Source organism: Schistocerca gregaria, chromosome 1 (assembly GCF_023897955.1).
Source record: "Schistocerca gregaria isolate iqSchGreg1 chromosome 1, iqSchGreg1.2, whole genome shotgun sequence".
Classification (NCBI taxonomy): Eukaryota; Metazoa; Arthropoda; class Insecta; order Orthoptera; family Acrididae; genus Schistocerca; species Schistocerca gregaria.
In genome coordinates, this window is record NC_064920.1 from 751,966,647 (window position 1) to 751,987,278 (window position 20,632).

General features: G+C 41.8%; 1 protein-coding gene across 4 annotated transcripts in view; it reads right to left on the bottom strand.

Annotated features, from left to right (window-relative positions):
* LOC126267692 (probable 3',5'-cyclic phosphodiesterase pde-5) overlaps nt 1–20,632 on the bottom strand; it is a 1,251,264-nt gene that overhangs the window by 82,562 nt on the left and 1,148,070 nt on the right. For all 4 annotated transcript variants that reach the window (XM_049973005.1, XM_049972997.1, XM_049973010.1 and 1 more), the window contains exons 10-12: nt 20,056–20,258; nt 10,206–10,443; nt 1,363–1,521 (exon numbers count right to left, since the gene is read on the bottom strand). In XM_049973005.1, coding sequence (XP_049828962.1) covers nt 1,363–1,521; nt 10,206–10,443; nt 20,056–20,258 — 600 coding nt within the window. The remainder of the gene's footprint in view (nt 1–1,362; nt 1,522–10,205; nt 10,444–20,055; nt 20,259–20,632) is intronic.

The window sequence follows — 20,632 nt, forward strand, 5'->3', positions numbered from 1 at the left end:
TGAAATTCCGTTTGTAAAAAAAATACAGTGAAGCATCAAGAGGATAATTTAATTGGCGAGCATCAGAGCATTGAATGTGAGAGTATCAAGGATTTAAAGACGTATAAAAATGAGCGCTAAACGATTTGATTATGTATCTGCACCGAAAAGTACGTGTTATAAAACTAATAACTGCATTCAGAATGGCTAATTACTGAGTGAGTTGGGATTTATTTAATGTGTACCAGTAGAATGTACAGTATATGTTGCATCGTGATAGTGATGGTGAGCGAACCTTGGGAAATACTAGTATTTTTTAAAATATTTATCTAAGTGATAATCCTACGCCGTAGTGCAATGTAGAATACTCTTGCACAACTACTCTTGGAATATTCAGCACAGAAACCGTGCCATATACGTGTACAAAGATATTAAGGTTGAACTGAAGACTGAAATTGACCGAAGTCTTAAAATCCTGATGATGCAGTGAGCAAGCAAGACCATCTTAGTTATGCACCAAGCCGGGCAGATATTCGCTATGGAAACGTGGGTCAACGTGAGTCGACCTTTGAAAATATTTTGCGACAATACTTTAAGCACATTATGCGTCAAAGTTTGGAAAACGAGCTACAGAAGAACAATGAGACATGTGATATTGTAAGAGACAATTTCAAACTAGTTAAATGTTATCAACAAAATGAACGAATTGGCCACAGAGTATTCCAGTAAAAATTTATTCTCGTTGAATCTTAGACTCGAAATCGCTGTAAATAATGGAGATGGTGATGGGGAACACATACATTGCAATACATTACAGTCAAGGTACCGATTTTTCGCGGTTACACACCGTATCAGATACAGCCGCACGCACGAGGCTTTCAAAGTATTCCCCAAGAAATAAATAAAAAACAGGTCCAACTCTGCATTTACGACAACTATTTTCTGGATGTTTCCCTTGTTTGTGAGTGCAAATGCTTGAAATCGTAATAGCCTCACAAATATTCCCAGTTCGGAATGAGATTGATAGCCCCAAAGCGTGGAAGTTAATTCTGTACTGAAGCGATTAGGAAACTAACAGTTTTTCATACAGTTCTAACACAATGTATTCATTCAGTACTCTCGATCTCTTTACACACTTCTTATCTGTTATGGGTTATTTTGACTGCTACATCAGCTGGAAGAATCAGAGGTTTCTTTACTGAAGATTTTCTGTGGTAGAGCAGTTTGCTTCTTGATGTGTCACTTCAGAAAATATAATTACTTACCATCTTTCATGAATCTCGTTAATACGTGGTCCAATATAACTTACTTCTTCTACATACTTTGTTGTTATACATTTATTTTAAAATGGTAAATCACACTACTGTTAGAAATATTTCTTACCTGCTGCAAAATGGTAACTGTTTGATTAAAATGATGATGTTCCATGGTGGACGTACTGTAGATGGCAGCTAACGGCGATTCTGTGTCCAACATAAACTTGTTATTTTTCCCACGATGATCCAAGTCATGGCACAGCGAAGCAATGTACAGGGCGAGACACTGCAGACATATTCCCTTTTTACAAAATTTGAATACAGATACAAATTTTAAGAAACATGTCATAAAAACATTTATTTTTTTGCAATGGTTGCGGTGTCGCCTACCGAAGGAAGACGTATTCTGTGGGAAAAATATTACATCTGACAGTAATAATGCAAGTGGAACAGAGTATAATTTAGTATTTTTGTAGCAGCTCTAAGGGACATTTCCAAATATTGAAAATTAAACTGTAAATAAATTTGATAGATTTAGAGACGAAAGAAAAAAACACGAACATGGAAAAAATGACTACGCATTACGAACAACATTAGCTATGATTCTAATGTGAGACCTTAAAGCAGTTGTATTCGAAGCGTATACACTTGCTTTTTCCTCTTTTTGATCTGAAAAATGAGGAAATGAAGTAAGGAAACGTTGTTGTCCATTAAAACGAGGACTGCTAAATTGCGCTTCACTTTAGAATGCTTAAGTACAGTTTTTAGTTTCTGTAGCCACGGCAATTCCACTTGAATGTACGTTCATATATGTACACGGCGGGGCCTGAGAATCTGTTGGGAGTTTAATAGCAGTAGACGTACAACTTCGCCATTCTTCACCATTGTTATGTACTAGAGGCTTGTAGTTGGGACGCCATTTTAGTAGTGACACACCAGTGGAACAATAAAGATCGTATGTTGAGGGTGGAAACTCTTTTTGCGAAAAATGACTTCACTCTGAAGGTGCAATGACTGTTCTCACATAATCGTGGTCTTCCTGTCCATGTGATACAATTGTGCACTTCAAAAGAAAATTCCGCCTGGTTTCGTGGTAAGTGCACGGAGACGGTGAAGCACGCGCTGACAATTAACGAGACATCGGTACTGCAGTCGAAAGCAGGTTTTGCCACATTAGTAACCGTGAACCAATGTTTACAAAATGTTACACAAGTATTGGAATATAGAATGAAATGTTCTCGTTTTTCAAACCCCATGAATCCGAATATATTACTCACGTTTTCAGTGGCTTTTACTCCTGACAACGACGACGACGGAAACTGCTGTCGAAAATTTGAGTATTGTGTTAGATCTGAGACGGCTTGAAAACGGAACTTTATTTCGTACAAAATACTTATGGCACAAGAGCAACTCCACTGTGAATGAAACACACAGAACACTGTTGTAATATTCTACATTATTTATTATTTGTTACAAGAACCGGTTCTTGGCTGTTACGCCATCAACAGGTACAAAGATAGGTATTGCTGCAGTGAAATATTGTTGCAGAATTCTAAACCTAGGAGTCTTACAGGACGTAGCCAGAAAGATTAAATCCAGGAACGCAAAATCACCATTTGATATACACAACACTATTGGACACTTTTTTCCGAATGGTAAAGACAGTACTCTAGCTTTGGAAAAGCGTGGAATATGTAAAGTTATTTGTAACTGTGGAAAATTCTAAATAGGTCAGCCTGGCAGGGCAATAAGTACCCGCTTGAAGAAACACCAGAGAGGTGGAAACTTAGAAAAGGAGTCTCTACTTTTATAGACTAAAAGGCCATAGTTACAAGATGAAACATGAAGTATTACATTATACCAATAAAGGAAGGAAGATGAACTACCTTGAAATAATGGAAAATAGTAAACACATGTCCATCTACCCAGGATTTGTACTGAACAGACAGTCACAGTTCTCTTACCTGCCACTTTCAGCTGCACATACCACTCATAATACCATCCATGCCATGATATAAATCACCTCTCTTACTCATTTGCATCATTTTTTCCTTTATTCGGTTACCATAATTTCTCCTGCCCTGCTAAAAAATTTTACTTCGCATAGTCACAGCTGCTTCACTTACCTGATTAGTATCAGTTTTATATTTAATATGTTCGTAATTTAGGACCTATTAACGAGAATGTTATTTTGTAAATTTTTGGAATGTATCACCTCAAGTTTATTGTTCAGTTATTTTCTATGTACAACTGCTGCAATTTTCCTATGCTTCATTAGTTAATTTAACACATATTTCATCTCAGTTAAATACTCTTACATCGCATTTACACTGAAATAACCTCCCCTCCCCTGTTTTCTAACGTGTACATTTTTCATCTATGGAAAAGGAGGTACTCTGTAGATGCACTACTTTAAAATTTTTGATCCAATAAAATTTTACTGCACAGCATACTCATTTTTGTACCTGATGCTGGTGCATCAGCCGAAAACTGGTTCGAGTAACAAATAATAAAGATTGTAGAATATTACACCAGTGTTGTGTGTGTTTCATTCACAATGTATAAAATATTCTACCAACAACCGACGGAACAGTCAATCAATGCAACTGCATTGTATTATATGCGACATCCTTAATGTCATTTACTGGTGACATAATCCTGATAGTAACGAAGTCAATTTTTATGTTTCAGGTATAGCGAAGAATCGAAATACGCGTTACTGATCCGCAGTTGCTGCTCGTTCACCCTCTTCGCGCGTCACACACCACGTCTGGTGTGATTAAGGTTTCACGTTTCGTTGATGAAAATAAAGTATGGGTAATCCTTATGGGTTCAAACTAAAACCGGAAGCTTATATAACCCACCTGGTAAATGAGGTCTTACAGATAAATCTGTATGTGTGAGTAAATATATGGCGCTGTTTGCGCGTGTTTTGAAATCAGGAAATGATAATAGAGAAAATGTGTGAAGTGTGAACCTCTACAGATTGCAGATAATTGCCGTGAAAATTATTATATTTTGGAATAAGTAAGAGGTATAGAGGTGTTAATGAAATTCTAACAACGAAGGGAGCTGGTGCTCACACATTCGTAGCTGTTTTACTTTCTCTCTCTCTCTCTCTCTCTCTCTCTCTCACACACACACACACACACACACACACACACACACACATGAATTTGTGTTATTTAATTTTCGAGAAACTCTATTACGAATTTGATGTGGGGCACTGCAGTCAACCTGTGCAGGATGATAGGCATTTGAGATTCTGATGGCCACTGCTTGCTTTAATTCTAAGCGCTGCGACAGCCAGGTGTGGATCCAGAGTTCCGCACGGGGGTGTCGCACTTTGTGACAGTCTCCACTCTTTCCCACCTCTTCTACCGAAAACAATCTAACTTGCCGTCACCACCACTTTTAACATTCCACGGTTGCCTACGATTACATTAATAACAATAATGTTGTTGTTGTTGTCTTCAGTCCTGAGACTGGTTTGATGCAGCTCTCCATGCTACTCTATCCTGTGCAAGCTGCTTCATCTCCCAGTACCTACAGCAACCTACATCCTTCTGAATCTGCTTAGTGTACTCATCTCTCAGTCTCCCTCTACGATTTTTACCCTCCACGCTGCCCTCCAATGCTAAATTTGTGATCCCTTGATGCCTCAAAACATGTCCTACCAACCGATCCCTTCTTCTAGTCAAGTTGTGCCACAAACTTCTCTTCTCCCCAATCCTATACAATACTTCCTCATTAGTTACGTGATCTATCCACCTTATCTTCAGTATTCTTCTGTAGCACCACATTTCGAAAGCTTCTATTCTCTTCTTGTCCAAACTATTTATCGTCCATGTTTCACTTCCATACATGGCTACACTCCAAACAAATACTTTCAGAAACGACTTCCTGATACATAAATCTATATTCGATGTTAACAAATTTCTCTTCTTCAGAAACGCTTTCCTTGCCATTGCCAGTCTACACTTTATATCCTCTCTACTTCGACCATCATCAGTTATTTTACTTCCTAAATAGCAAAACTCCTTTACTACTTTAAGTGTCACATTTCCTAATCTAATTCCCTCAGCATCGCCCGATTTAATTTGACTACATTCCATTATCCTCGTTTTGCTTTTGTTAATGTTCATCTTATATCGTCCTTTCAAGACACTGTCCATTCCGTTCAACTGCTCTTCCAAGTCCTTTGCCGTCTCTGACAGAATTACAATGTCATCGGCGAACCTCAAAGTTTTTACTTCGTATCCATGAATTTTAATACCTACTCCTAATTTTTCTTTTGTTTCCTTTACTGCTTGCTCAATATACAGATTGAATAACATCGGGGAGAGGCTACAACCCTGTCTCACTCCTTTCCCAACCACTGCTTCCCTTTCATGCCCCTCGACTCTTATGACTGCCATCTGGTTTCTATACAAATTGTAAATAGCCTTTCGCTCCCTGTATTTTACCCCTGCCACCTTTAGAATTTGAAAAAGAGTATTCCAGTCAACATTGTCAAAAGCTTTCGCTAAGTCTACAAATGCTAGAAACGTAGGTTTGCCTTTTCTTAATCTTTCTTCTAAGAGAAGTCGTAATGTCAGTATTGCCTCACGTGTTCCAACATTTCGACGGAATCCAAACTGGTCCTCCCCGAGGTCCGCATCTACCAGTTTTTCCATTCGTCTGTAAAGAATTCGCGTTAGTATTTTGCAGCCGTGGCTTATTAAACTGATAGTTCGGTAATTTTCACACCTGTCAGCACCTGCTTTCTTTTGGATTGGAATTATTATATTCTTCTTGAAGTCTGAGGGTATTTCGCCTGTCTCATACATCTTGCTCACCAGCTGGTAGAGTTTTGTCATGACTGGCTCTCCCAAAGCCGTCAGTAGTTCTAATGGAATGTTGTCTACTCCGGGGGCCTTGTTTCGACTCAGGTCTTTCAGTGCTCTGTCAAACTCTTCACGCAGTATCGTATCTCCCATTTCGTCTTCATCTACATCCTCTTCCATTTCCATAATATTGTCCTCAAGTACATCGCCCTTATATAAAACTTCTATATACTCCTTCCACCTTTCTGCCTTCCCTTCTTTGCTTAGAACTGGGTTGCCATCTGAGCTCTTGATATTCATACACGTGGTTCTCTTCTCTCCAAAGGTCTCTTTAATTTTCCTGTAGGCAGTATCTATCTTACCCCTAGTGAGATAAGCTTCTACATCCTTACATTTGTCCTCTAGCCATCCCTGTTTAGCCATTTTGCACTTCCTGTCGATCTCATTTTTGAGACGTTTGTATTCCTTTTTGCCTGCTTCATTTACTGCATTTTTATATTTTCTCCTTTTATCAATTAAGTTCAATATTTCTTCTGTTACCCAAAGATTTCTAGCAGCCCTCGTCTTTGTACCTACTTTATCCTCTGCTGCCTTCACTACTTCATCCCTCAGAGCTACCCATTCTTCTTCTACTGTATTTCTTTCCCCTATTCCTGTCAACTGTTCCCTTATGCTCTCCCTGAAACTCTGTACAACCTCTGGTTCTTTCAGTTTATCCAGGTCCCATCTCCTTAATTTCCCACATTTTTGCAGTTTCTTCAGTTTTAATCTACAGGTCATAACCAATAGATTGTGGTCAGAGTCCACATCTGCCCCTGGAAATGTCTTACAACTTAAAACCTGGTTCCTAAATCTCTGTCTTACCATTATATAATCTATCTGATACCTTTTAGTATCAGATACAATATTACGATATTTTATTACAATAACAATTTTCTTACTTCAGTGAGTACTTTGCTTTCACATCATTTCCAAGGAGTTCCCTGTCAGAGAACTACGGTATTTGAAAAGGACTGGTCAACAAATTTGAGGAGCACATTTGTCACGTTAATATTTATGAACTATAACAGCAAAATCAAGATTTATTCAATATAAAGTGCGCATTCATCATTGTAAATATTTCACTTAGCACTAAGATTGTGAACATAGGTCTGCAGAATTTGACTATGCGACCTTGTGAATGACAGGAATTTTTTCAGAATAAGATTTTTCACTCTGAAGCGGAGTATGTGCTGATATGAAACTTCCTGGCAGACTAAAATTGCGTGCCGGACCGAGACTCGAAATCGGGACCTTTGCCTTTCGCGGGCAAGTGCTCTACCAACTGAGCTACCCAAGCACGACTCACGCCCCGACCTCACAGCTTCACTTCATCCAGTACCTCGTCTCCTACCCTCCAAACGTTACAGAAGCTCTCCTGTGAACCTTGCAGTTGGTAGAGCACTTGTCCGTGGAAGGCAAAGGTCCCGAGTTCGAGTCTCATTCCGGCACACAGTTTTAATCTGCTAGGAGGTTTCATGACAGGAATGTTGTTTACTTTAGTCATTTGCACCTTTATTCTGTTTCCTGTCTTTCACGGGTTCTACTAGTGGCCTCCGAAATACTTATTCGAGTTATCGGCACAGGCAGTATGTGAATGGGTGACAGACCTGACAGAACGCAAGCCCATCCACGTGGGGAACAAACTGAAAAGGATCCTGTAAATTTAAAGAATCCCTTTCGTTTTAGAGAATTAGCTTTTAGGCTGCTTTATTCTTCGAAAGTTTGTTGACAAATTCGGAAATTTATACCTGTAAAAATATACATGCTTTTACTGAAATTATTGTTTTGTGTGTGTGTGTGGGGGGGGGGGGGGGGAGGGGGGAGGACTGCCACCCTACCGCCACCAGGAATGCGCGTCTGCCTACGGCCACTTTCAGAAGACGTAGGCAATCACTTTATTTGTTCTGGGCGCCACGGAGTAGTTTGTTTTCTTCGCGACTGCCAGAGCTTTGTCTCTGTGGCAAGTATTTGTAGCAGTAACGACAGATCCCATGCAGACGTGATGACTGTGGACGAGGTGGACAGCAAAGGCCGTCCCTTTGAAGACAACTGATCAATATTTAAGTCTGCGTCACTGTCACTGGTGCTGCCAGATGACGGCGAGCCCAGCTGCACCGTGATGCGTATGTGAACCACCTGTCCCAGGATCGAAACGTTTTGTTTGTGGAATGGACATTCCTGGCAGATTCATCAGTGATTCACAATGGAAATCGTACAGCGATGATTACATACCGCGGCAACGGTCAAGCTGCGGTAAGGTTTACAGATAAGCACCATTCTTAATGGCACTTTTAATGTGTCAGAATACAGCAGACTATCCTATCTTCCAACGGATACGAGATGACAGCCAGAGTTCTACACTCGTATTTGCTAAAAGGTTTGAAAGGAATTAAGGAAAGGAGATAAGGATCTTTATTGTCTATAAGATATCATACAATCACCGTTAATCTTTATTTTACAATTGCCATTACCAACTTTGGCCCATATAAACGGGTACTCATCAGCATTTAATTTCTTCTTCTTCCTTGTACTCAAAACAAATGGCATGCTTGGAACTAGAGTACCATAAGGCACTTTAGCCAAGAGTCCTGTAGTCTCAGAAATACTCCATGTCTTCCATGTGAGAATATTAGCATCAGGAAAAGCTTCAAGGCCACCATAATCTGCTTGATTGCCCCACATAACAGCAAGTGTGAGCCAAGTACTACCTCCAAACAATGCCTGTACATCACAAGTAAAGATCAGATGCAGGCCACGAAACACATTCGGGCCTACAATTAACTGCTGTTTATTAAATTGACCAGCAAGGTCAATATGCTAATATTCTCACTTGGAAGACATGGAGTATTTCCGAGACTACAGGACTTTTGGCTAAAGTGCCTTATGGTACTCTAGTTCCAAGCATGCCATTTGTTTTGAGTACAAGGAAGAAGAAGAAATTAAATGCTGATGAGTACTTGTTTATATGGGCCAAAGTTGGTAATGGCAATTGTAAAATAAAGATTAACGGTGATTGTATGATATATTATACACAATAAAGATCCTTATCTCCTTTCCTTAATTCCTTTAAAAAAAAAAAAACAAAAACATTGGTCTAGGTGGTTATGGGTCGCGCCAGACCGCTCTAGAGATTTTTTTTTTTTTTTTTTAAATGCCGGCCCTCTGGTTTGCTCGCTAGGCGGGTGACCTTGAAGCGGGCTTAGCCGCTGGCGAGGCTGTGGGCCGCAACACGGTCCCTAGTATTACTAGGCCCGTGTTGCAGAAAAATTCACTTCCGGTCGGCTGATAAGGCCGCTCGCTCTCTGCGCGGCGGCCGGAAGTTGTTTGATAAAGGAGAGAAATTAGATGTATATTCTATAACATTTTCACGGGTCTGTCGCCAGAGTGTTGAGTCTTCTTGTCACAATATTTCGATGACGTGACTCATTATCATCAGTAGCTCCCTGACGTTCTCAATTCTCAGGGGGACTGCTCTTTCTTTTATGCACCCAATTACCATCCCCCCTTCACGTTTCTCCGCTCCCGGCGTCGATGTACCTTATTCCGTCAGCACCTGAAATTTCTTCGTTCGTCTCAGTTTGTCAGATATCAATAGAGAAGGGCAAGGTCACATATACCCATCTTAGGACTGTTGGACGAAAACATAATTGAAGCGGAGCAATTCAGTACCGTAACTTCAATTTTGTCCCATGTTACAGCATAAAGATACGGAAATAAGTTCAGCTAAAGACAAAATAATTTCAGAAGCCCATCTCGGAAATAATGTGAACAACATCATTTGCTGTGATATCAAGCACACACTATTGATGAAGAGAAAAAGTTGAGTTGAAAGGGGTGAAACACACTGATTGCAAACAGGACTTGCTGATGTAATAAAATAGATTTAATTTTTTAACATTGAGTGTTAAAACCGTTACGATTTTTTTTTAACATTTCATAAACAGGATTTATGATGTACAGATGTTGTTCGTGACGTTCCATAGGTAATTAATATTTCAGTCTTGTGTTTCCACGTGACAAATAACTTATAGCCTCACACTGTCTCGTACTATCTGCCTACCTTACTCCTGAGTTAATTAACACCAGGTGTGGGATTACGTACCTCGTTGTGCTTGAAGGCAGCCCTCGAGTGCTTCAGGATGGAGTACATTGAGTTTGCGACAGAGAAGCCGTGAGTCCAGTTGTGGTAGGGCACACGGCGATAATTCTTCCGGACGGTCAGCGTGAATCTGATGAGGCTATCGCAATCGAACGAAGACAGCCCGAACAGGTCTTTGAACATGAATATAGCGTGGCGCGCCTTCTCGTAGTCATCCAGCTTGAACACGTTGAAATAATAACTGCAACAAGCAAAGCTACAGGTGAGGATATTTTTGATCAACCAATGTTCTTATGATACAAATATGTCAATTAATGTGATATAGAATTGATTGTTGCAATTACCAGCCAAGATCATTGCATGATATATCATCGATTTCCATCCTGTGAGTAATTATGATTTTCACACGAAATTGAGCTATTTTTAAACAAATAACCTCTGTTACTGGTATTTAGTTATACTAATGTTTATGTATAATTTTCATCATCAGTCACTTGACATTCACTATTTAATAAAGCTCTCCTCCAAACTTTCTCATGAACTGCGGTCTTAATCGATACTACAAAGAAATAGACTGTGGGAACACAAAAATGTCAACATTTTGACTAAAGACTGGTGATGAGTGTCCACCAGTACTGTAAAAATCCAGAAGTACATTGATTCAGTTCGGCTACCGTTGCAATGACTACAAAACAGAGAAAGTGAATGAGCTCAGATCATGACTTACGGTTTGCGGAACCTACAACAAAACTGAATATAAAAAAGATTGTTAGAAATAAGTCGTACCAACCGCCCCATTCACTGATTATTTTTTGTTTTAATAAATCATCTGTGAAAAGGAGTAAGTATTATTTATTCAAGTGTTAAGTAAGTGTTATTTATCTTTTGTCATTTTAAAAATAGGTATTTTTCTATTCTTTTAAATTTTAAGTTTAGTTAGGCGCTAAACTTTGTTGGAGTATCTGTTCTCGTCTCACAAAAGCTAGGGAGCGCTGTGCCATAGAGTTTAAATATTTTGGCTTTAAAGTGACAACAAAAATACTGTTGTAATAGAAGCACCAGTATACATTTCAGGAGCAAAAGCTTTTGTTTCGAAAACTGCCAGAGACTGTAGCACTTTCCATATCTCACATCAATTCTCAACTAATCCGTACATAAGTTGTTTGGCAAAGCATGTAATTAGTCGTAGTAGCCAGGATAAACTTCTGTAATGTCGGACAGAGAAACATCGGACAGTCACCACGCACACCGCTTTCTAACGGTGGCGACAATGTGACTGGCCGTGAGGGGGGTTGGGTTGTTTGGGGGAGGAGGCCAGACAGCGAGGTCATCGGTCTCATTACATTAAGGAAGGATGGGGAAGGATGTCGGCCGTGCCCTTTCAAAGGAACCATCCCAGCATTTGCCTCGAGCGATTTAGGGAAATCACGGAAAACCTAAATCAGGATGGCCGGACGCGGGATTGAACCGTCGTCCTCCCGAATGCGAGTCCAGTGTACTAACCACTACGCCACCTCACTCGGTGACTGGCCGTGATGACTACATCTACTATTCTGTCGAAGGATTTTGGACAGAACGGACAATGAGTCCGACTCTTTGAGCAGATGTCTTGGAGGAGGACAGCTTCATGCCGTGTGACGTGTCGGGACGGAGAGGAAGCCTGTCAGTTAGTGTGACGTCAGGTGAGAGCTGTGTACTGCAATGTTGCCTAGCAAACGGCGCCATGAATGCGGAGCTGGAGGGTTCGGCGATGACAATGACATGACAAGCAGAAGTAAAACAGAGCAGCCAGTTTGTGTGTCTGTATGGGAAAATCTGTTGCTATTTGTGCGATGCGAAGTGTTTAGCACTGAACAAAGTAGTATGGAGTATTAAGAAATGTAATTTACGACGTCATTATTCTATGTGTCACACAAAAGAATGTGAGAAATATGAAGTAGAAGAGCGTGACGTAGTAATATCGGAATTAAAGGAATTTGCCAACATGGACGATTCTCTCAGTAGGAAAGCGTCTGTCTGTTTGAGCCACAGGGCAGGTTTTAGCATAGCCATGAAATAAGCCTTTTTGCCGCAGGAGACCTTGAGAAAGAAATGAATGTGACGGCCGATGAAGAAATGTGTTCACATTTGACAGATGACTTTGAAAGAGTATACCGGGGTGACAAAAGCCGCGGCATAGCGATATGCACACATACGGATAGCGGTAATACCACGTACACAAGGTATAAAAGGGCAGTGTATTGGCGAAGCTGTCATTTCTACTCAGGTGATTCATGTGAAAATATTTCAGACCTGATTATATCCACGGGACAGGAATTAACAGACTCTGAATGCGGAATGGTAGTCGGTGATAAACCTATGGAACATTCGATTGCGGAAAACGTTAGGGAATACAGTATTCCAGGATCCACAGTGTCAAGAGCGTGCCAAGAATATCAAATTCCACGCATGCCTCTCACCACAAGTAACACAGTGGCCAATGGCTTTCGCTTAACGACGGAGAGCAGCGGCGTTTGCGTAGAGTTATCAGCGCTAACAGATCAGCAACTGTGCGTGAAATAGCCACAGAAATCAATGTGTGACGTACGAAGAACGTATCTATAAGGACAGTGCTGCGAATTTTGTGCTAATGTGCTATGGCAGCTGTCCACCGACGCGAGTACATTTGCTAACAGTACAACATAACCCGCAGCGCCTCTCCTGGGCTACTGACCATATCGGTTGGATCCTAGACCATTTGAAAACGTGGGCTGGTCAGATGAGGCCCTTTCAGTTGATGAGAGCTGATGGTAGGGTTCGAGTGTGGCGCAGACCCCATGACGTCGTGGACCAAGTTGTCAACAAGGCACTGTACTAGCTAGTGGTGACTCCTTAATCGTGTGGACTGTTTTACATAGAGTGGACTGGGTCCTCTGCGCCAACTAAAGCGGTCATTGACTGGAAATGGTTATTTTCGGCTACCTGGAGACCATTTGCAGCCTTTCATGTACATCATATTCCCAAACAAATATGGAATTGTCACCAGGCCACAATAGTTCGCAGTTGGTTGAAGCACATTCTGGGTAATTCGAGCGAATGATTTAGCCACCCAGGTCTCCCGACTTGGGTCTCATCGACTACTCATGGTACATAATCGAGAGGTCAGTTCTTGCGCAAATTCCTACACCGGAAACACTTTCGCAGTTATGGCTGGCTATAGAAGCAGCATGGCTCAGTGTGTCCTCCAACAACTTGTTGATCCCTTGCCATGTACAGCTGCTGCACTAATCCGGGCAAAAGGAAGTCCGAAACGACATTAGGAGGTATCCCGTGATTTTCTGTCATCTCAGTGTGTTTGTTTCCTAAGACTATTATGCGACGTGTTCAGGAAATGGGTGCAGACGCCCGAGAGAAACTAGGTGTTAGGCATTCATTCAACAAACTATGCAACACACTTTTTGAAAGCAGGTTGTTTCTAAACAGGACACCAATACACCATATTAGTCCCCACTCTTTTGGCTACAAAACCCTATTTTTCAATATAGACCACCTTATCGGGAAGGCTTGTATGCCCGCATGATACCACTCTACAGATCGACATCGGAGACAATGTCTGGCTGTATCAAAATTGAGGAAGTACTGCAATCTAATTTTGTGAGCTCCTCTTGGGAGCGTAAACTAATGTGAGGCCATGGTTGTCAAGAAGAATGAGAAGTTCATTTACATTTTTGTGGCGGCGAACACATTGCAGGAGACAATGCTGTTTGCGTCCGGCCGGTACGCAGGACGATCGGATAGGTTCGCGCTACCTTGTTGCGATGATGACAGACGCCTTGCGCAATGACTAACCATGCATTTGTACATTGATGAGTCTCCGTAGACATTATGCAAGCACCTAGGAATATCTGTGACGATCTGGTTTTCCACCAAAAGAAACTCAATGACAGCTCTCTGCTTGGAAAGCACCTCCGTTACAGACGCCATTTCTAATGCTACATATAGTGCTGCTCTTTATCAGAACTTCTCTTGGAAACTATAGCGACTGAAGTGGGAATATTACACGGTATCCCATAACAAATTCTGCGTTTTTCAAACCGAAATTGTCCGAGAAAAAAGTGTTGCATTACAAGTGAACGCCCCCCCCCCCCGCCCTACATTATTCTTCAGCTGTCGATGAGAGTAGTGTCGTGTCAGATACTGCGAAATTAGCTATTTTCATTAGGGGCGTCGATCACAAGTTGAACATCACAGGAAGTTTTCGATATAGTTTCTCTTATGGGTACCAACATGGGTTTGGACACATTCAAAAGTGTTGAAAGAGATGTTTAAAACGCTGGCCTGAGTTGGAACAAGCTTGTTTCTGTCACAACAGATGAATTCTGTCATGGTAGGACTCAATGTTGGATTCTTAACACGGATATAAGAATATATAAATCGTGTTACTTATGAAACAAATGATCTCATTGGAGTCCACAACATTCTTCATCAAGACACTCTTCGCACAAAGTACATTAAATTCAAGAATTTTGAAGATACCGTGGCACGAGTTGCAAATTGCATCCAGCCAAGAGGCCTTAAACATAGACAGTCTAAGACGTTTCTTGAAGAATGTGGCAGTCAGTATGATTACCTCCCTTATCACTGTAACGTGCTGTGACCAGCGCTAAGACGTCAGATTGATGATTCTTTGAGTTAAACGACGAAATAGCATCATTCGTGACTAATATAAAAGTCTATACCTCAGCTGAAAAAAAAAGAAAACCTGGATTTTAGACTTTGCTTTCCTTGCTAACTTAAATGGTCATTTGGACGACTAAAATACCTGACTTCAAGGCAAGGGCTGAATCATAACAAATATGTACTATGGAATCAAAGACTCCAACCAAATGACATTGGATCTGTTGACGAGTCAAAGTTTGCGTCGAGATTTCAAGAAGTAGAAGCTTTGTCTACTATGTCTTAGCTCTTTGTAACCCCGTATTCAGTGATTGTCAACAATGTCCGTCCCAGATACCAGATGGAAATGTTAAATTTGATATGTAACGCTTTGTTGAAGGACTAATATGACCACAAGAAAGACCTGGCTGATTTCTACAATAGTGTTCTCCAAGCCAGATTTCCGATATTGTACGCATTTGCTGAACGGATATTACGCATATACGATTCGACATATGTGTGCGGTCACTTTCTTTCTGTTTTCTAATTAGCAAAGTCGAAATCCCGGAGAACTTTGCCAGACCACAACCTAACATGCAGCCTTCAATTTAAAAAGTTCCAAAGATTACATCACAACATTTGTACACTAGTTAAAGAAATACTAAGCAGGAAATGTCGGAAAATGTCAAGGTAATTACTCTGTACGGCTCTCTTCTAAATTATAGTGAAAATGGTATTATGTTCTGTTCTATTTACGTTATAACATGACTGTACTTCACATAAACTAGAATGTTTACGTATTTTCTCATAGGGTAGAGCCGAATGAAATTGTTTGTAATCCGTGACCATTATGTAATTGAAACAGCATTAAAATTACGATACCCAAGACGTAAGCTGTGTTGATAATACCAGATAAGTTTCCTGTTTTTCCTGAATTGCTGTAACCCGCTCGCCTCTTCCTCCACAGCGACAGTACAAGTAGCGGTGACGTCTTCTTACTTGACAGCATGCACAGAGATGTGGACGAACATCACACCGGTGCTACGCATCCACACCTGACGTACCCTATTGTCAGACGAATCACGGTTCTACAGTGGAGTTATCAATCGTCACAGCATGCATGCGCAGTTCGGTTGTGGACGTCAGTACTGAGAATAGATTCTTAATGGACAGTGGTTTGTAATCGGATTGGGCGCTGTTGTGTGCAACAACCTTATATGCTACATTTCTTCGTTGGTATCCAGCTGCAGCTATTTTCTCGAAGATAAAATCCTATCTTACCATTAGCTGTACATGCGCTGTCGTTAGACTACTGCAGGAAGTTATTTCGACTTGAGGGGGCTGCATCGTGTTCTGTTGTGGTCGTCCGGAAACCACTCCATGCTACGAATTCTGGCAAAAAGTTAGGGAAGTAAGGACCTGTCCTCTGGTGCAACCGTTTGTCAGACATTAACGGCAATATATTTTTTTTCTTATCATGTCAGTATAAAAAGAAAAGTTCATACACAAGAGGCGCCGAAGCTTGACCATCGTCAACAGCTCTTCACTGACGAATATCATCGGCCTACACGAGAGATGATGTAGTGTGCTTGACCGCTCATAAAAACGTCCTACGTGGCTCTGTCAGGCATGGAGACTATGCGGAGAGAAATTCTCCCACCACTTTTAGCTTTGTTGTATCCAAACATGCTGCAGCACTTCATGTGCTATCTTCAGTGGTATTTACTTACTTTCATCCTTACATAACGCCATCGGTTATGTATATTGGTAGTTTTATGTCTACCATATATTCTACAGATTCTTGTGGTTCTTTTTACGCTGTGGAATTGCTTCCCGTGCTTGCTTCTTTTATTTATGACTCATCAAAAAATTGATTTCAAACTTTAAAATGTATGGTACATATAAAACTACCAATAAACGCCTAAGTGATAATATCACGTGAGAAAGAAAATAAATAAAACTACTGAAGATCGCACAGAATGTATTGAAACGTGTCAGCAAAAGAAAGCAAAACAAAGTTCCACACTGTGCCCCAGAGAAATTAATCGGGAACTACCGACCGCCATGTCATCCTCTGACAATGTCATCATTTGGACGAGGTATGCAGGGCCATGGGGTCAGTACACCGCTCTCCCGGTCGTTGTAGCCCTACTTGACCTCGGAGCCTCTACTTATCACTCAAGGAGCTCCTAGTTGGTATTATATGGCTGAGTGCAGCCCGTTCCAGTCCCCCTTCACCCTTCTAAAAAAAAAAAAGTCTCTGGCAGCACCAGGAATCGAATCCAGGACCTCTGCAGAGTAGGCAAGCATTCTGACCACCGAGGTACGGAGATTAACCCAGTGGTGGTGTTTCGGTGGAATTTTGATTAGGGAATACGGAAAGAAGAGCTACAACATCCAAAGGATGATGGAGGCTGTTATTTCGTGCAGTTACTTACGTACGAGGTAATGTCGATGATGGCAATAATAATAAAAAATTGGAGAGGTGCGAGTATGACTAGCGCACTGAGAATTTTGTACAAACGTAAATATGTATAGACAACTCATCCGTACTGGGAATCGAGAATCTCGACCATTTTTACCTGTTATCGACATTGATATTGGTAACATATCGGTCGCAGGTATTCCTAGGTTTTTGAGAATATTTTAATTTCAATAATAGGGACCTTGCCCAACGGCCTTGCGGCAGTGGTAACACCGGTTCCAGTCAGATCACCGAATTTAAAGTTCTGTCGGGCTGGGCTAGCACTTGGATGGGTGACCATCCGGTCTTCCGAGCGCTGTTGGCAAGCGGGATGCACTCAGCCCTTGTGAGTCAAATTGAGGAGCTACTTGATTGAGAAGTAGTGGCTCCGCTCTCGGCAACTTACATACTGCGTCTCCATATCCGCATCCAGTGACGCCTATTGGCTGACGATGACACGGTGCCCAGTCGGTACCGTTGGGCCTTCATGGCCTGTTTGGGAGGAGTTTAGTTTACTTTAGTTTAATATGGACCTCGTCGTCGGTCCATGCCTCAACGATATAGATAGCGGTACCGTAGTTGCCACCCCAACGGAGGAATATCTGTTGACAGTCCAGACAAATGTGTGCTTCCTGAAGTGGGGCAGCAGTCTTTCCAGCAGTTGCAGAGGCAACAGTCTGGACGATTGACTGATGTGGCCTTGTAACACAATCAAAATGGCCCTGCTGTGTTGGTACTGCGAACGGCTAAAAGCAAGCGGAAACTACAGCCGTAATTCCTCCCGAGGATATGCAGCTCTACTGTATGGTTAAATGATGATGGTGTCCTCTTGGGTAAAACATCCGGGGGTGAAATAAACCCCCATTCGGATCTCGGGTCGGAGACTACTCAGGAGGATGTTGTCAAACTGGCACTGTAGGATCGGAGCGTGGAGTATTAGACCTCTTAAACAGGCAGGTAGGTTAGAGAATTTAAAAAGGGAAGTGGATAGGTTCAAGTCAAATTCAGACAAATACTGAGTTATAAAAGTAAAGTCAAACACAGGTAATGCAGAAGTTGGTTTAATAATGAATAAGAAAATAGGAACGCGGGAAAATAAACTATTATGAAAAGCGTAGTGAACGCGTTATCGTAGCCAAGATAGACACGAAGCCCATACCTACCACAGTGTTACAAGTTTATATGCCAACTATCTCCCCAGATGATGAGGAGGCTGAAGAAATGTATGATGAGATAAAATGAAATATTCAGAACTTAGGAAATGAGCAACTTCAACTCCTATCTGCTCAAATACGAGGGTCACTCACAAATAAATGCACACTATTTTTTTAAATACATCTTTTATTCTACCTATTTGAAAGTTTTACAGCGTGTAGATACATCCTTTAGGAACAATATTTTCATTTCTCTACATAATTTCCATACCTCTCAACTGCCTTACGCTATCTTGGAACCAGCGCCTATATAGCCGCATGGTAAAATTCTGGACCAACCTGTTGGAGCCACTGTTTGGCAGCGTGCACAAGAAAGTCATCATCTTCAAACGTTGTTCCAGAAAGAGAGTCTTTCAGTTTCCCATAGAAATGATAGTCACATGGAGCGAGGTCAGGACTATAAGGCGGGTGTTTCAGTGTTGTCCATCCGAGTTTAGTGATCTCTTCCATGGATTTTTGACTGACATGTGGCCGTACATTGTCGTGCAACAGCAAAACATGCTTTTGCCGATGTGATCGAACACGACTCAGTCGAGCTTAAAGTTTCCTCAATGTCGTCACATATGCATCAGAATTTATGATGGTTCCACTTGGCATGATGTCCACAAACAAGAGTGCTTCGAAATCGAAAAACACCAAAGCCATATGTTTTCCAGCAGAAGGTGTGGTTTTGAATTTTTTTTCTTGGGTGAATTTGCATGATGCCACTCCATTGATTGCCTCTTCGTCTCTGGTGAAAAATGATGGAGGAATGTTTCATCACCTGTCACAATTCTTCCAAGAAATTCATCTCCACCATTCTCTTACTGTTCCAAAAGTTTGCTGCATACCGTTTTTCTTGTTTCTTTGTGAGCCACTGTGTACATCCTGGGAATCCACCTGGCTCAAACCTTCTTTAACGCCCCACTTTCAGTATTCTGCGAACACTTCCTTCCCCTATCTCAGCATAGCGTGTCATTTCGTTCACTGTGATGCGTCTGTCAGCAGTCACCAATTCGTTAACTCTCTGCACATTGTCTGGAGTGTGTGCAGTACGAGGCCTGTAGCTCGTAACCTGTTTGCCACCGACTAACTGTACTGTGATCAACAGCAGCATCTCCATACACCTTTTTCAACCTCTTTTGTATGTTTCGCAATGTCTCGTTTACACAGCACAGGAATTCTACGACAACGCGTTGCTTCTGACGAACGTCAAGTGTAGCAGCCATCTTGAAGACATGCTGTGACGGCATCACTCACAGCAACAGGTTGAACTAAGTTTGAAAACAAGCGGGAAGGATATATCTACACATCGTAAAACTGTTACACATGCAGAATGAAAATTGTATTTTTACAAAAATAGTGTGCATTTCTTTTTGGAGTGACCGTCGTAGCAACTACTATTTGAGCAAATGGGAGGTATGATACTGCATGATGATCATAGACACAGATAATGTGCGGGTTGCTTAAAACTAGTACGAAAGGGGCTGACGGGCGAGTGTGGTGAAGTCTGAGTCGGGCTGGCTGGACGCCTGCAGAGCGGCAGCGCTGCGGTACTCACTCGTCGACGCCGGGCATGGCGTCCGGGATGCCGCGCTCGCGCACCTGCTGCACCTCGGCCTCGCCGCACGTGTTGTGGTAGCTGAGCACCTCGAGCGCCACGCGGTACTTCTGCTCGGAGCGCGCGATCTTGTCGTACAGCTTGGCGTGGTGCAGCGCCAGCCCGCAGTACACCGCGAACATCTCGAACGCCTCCTCGTCCTCCTGTGCACCGCCACCACCACCCACTCAGTGCAGAGCACGCTCAGTACTCGCTCACTCACCTGTCTTCCTGCAGCCTGCGCTTTCCACTAACACATCATAAGAACAGAAATACTGGGAGGGACATCACATAGATAATATTGTGAGTAGAGCAAACCAAAGACTCCGATTCATTGCCAGAACACTTAGAAGGTCCAACAGGTCTACTAAAGAGACCGCTTACACTACGCTTGTCCTCCCTATTCTGGACTATTGCTGTGCGGTGTGGGATCCGCATCAGGTGAGACTGACGGATGACATCGAGAAAGTATAAAGAAGGGCAGCTCGTTTGTATTATCGCGTAATAGGGAGATGCTGTCACACACATGATACGTGAA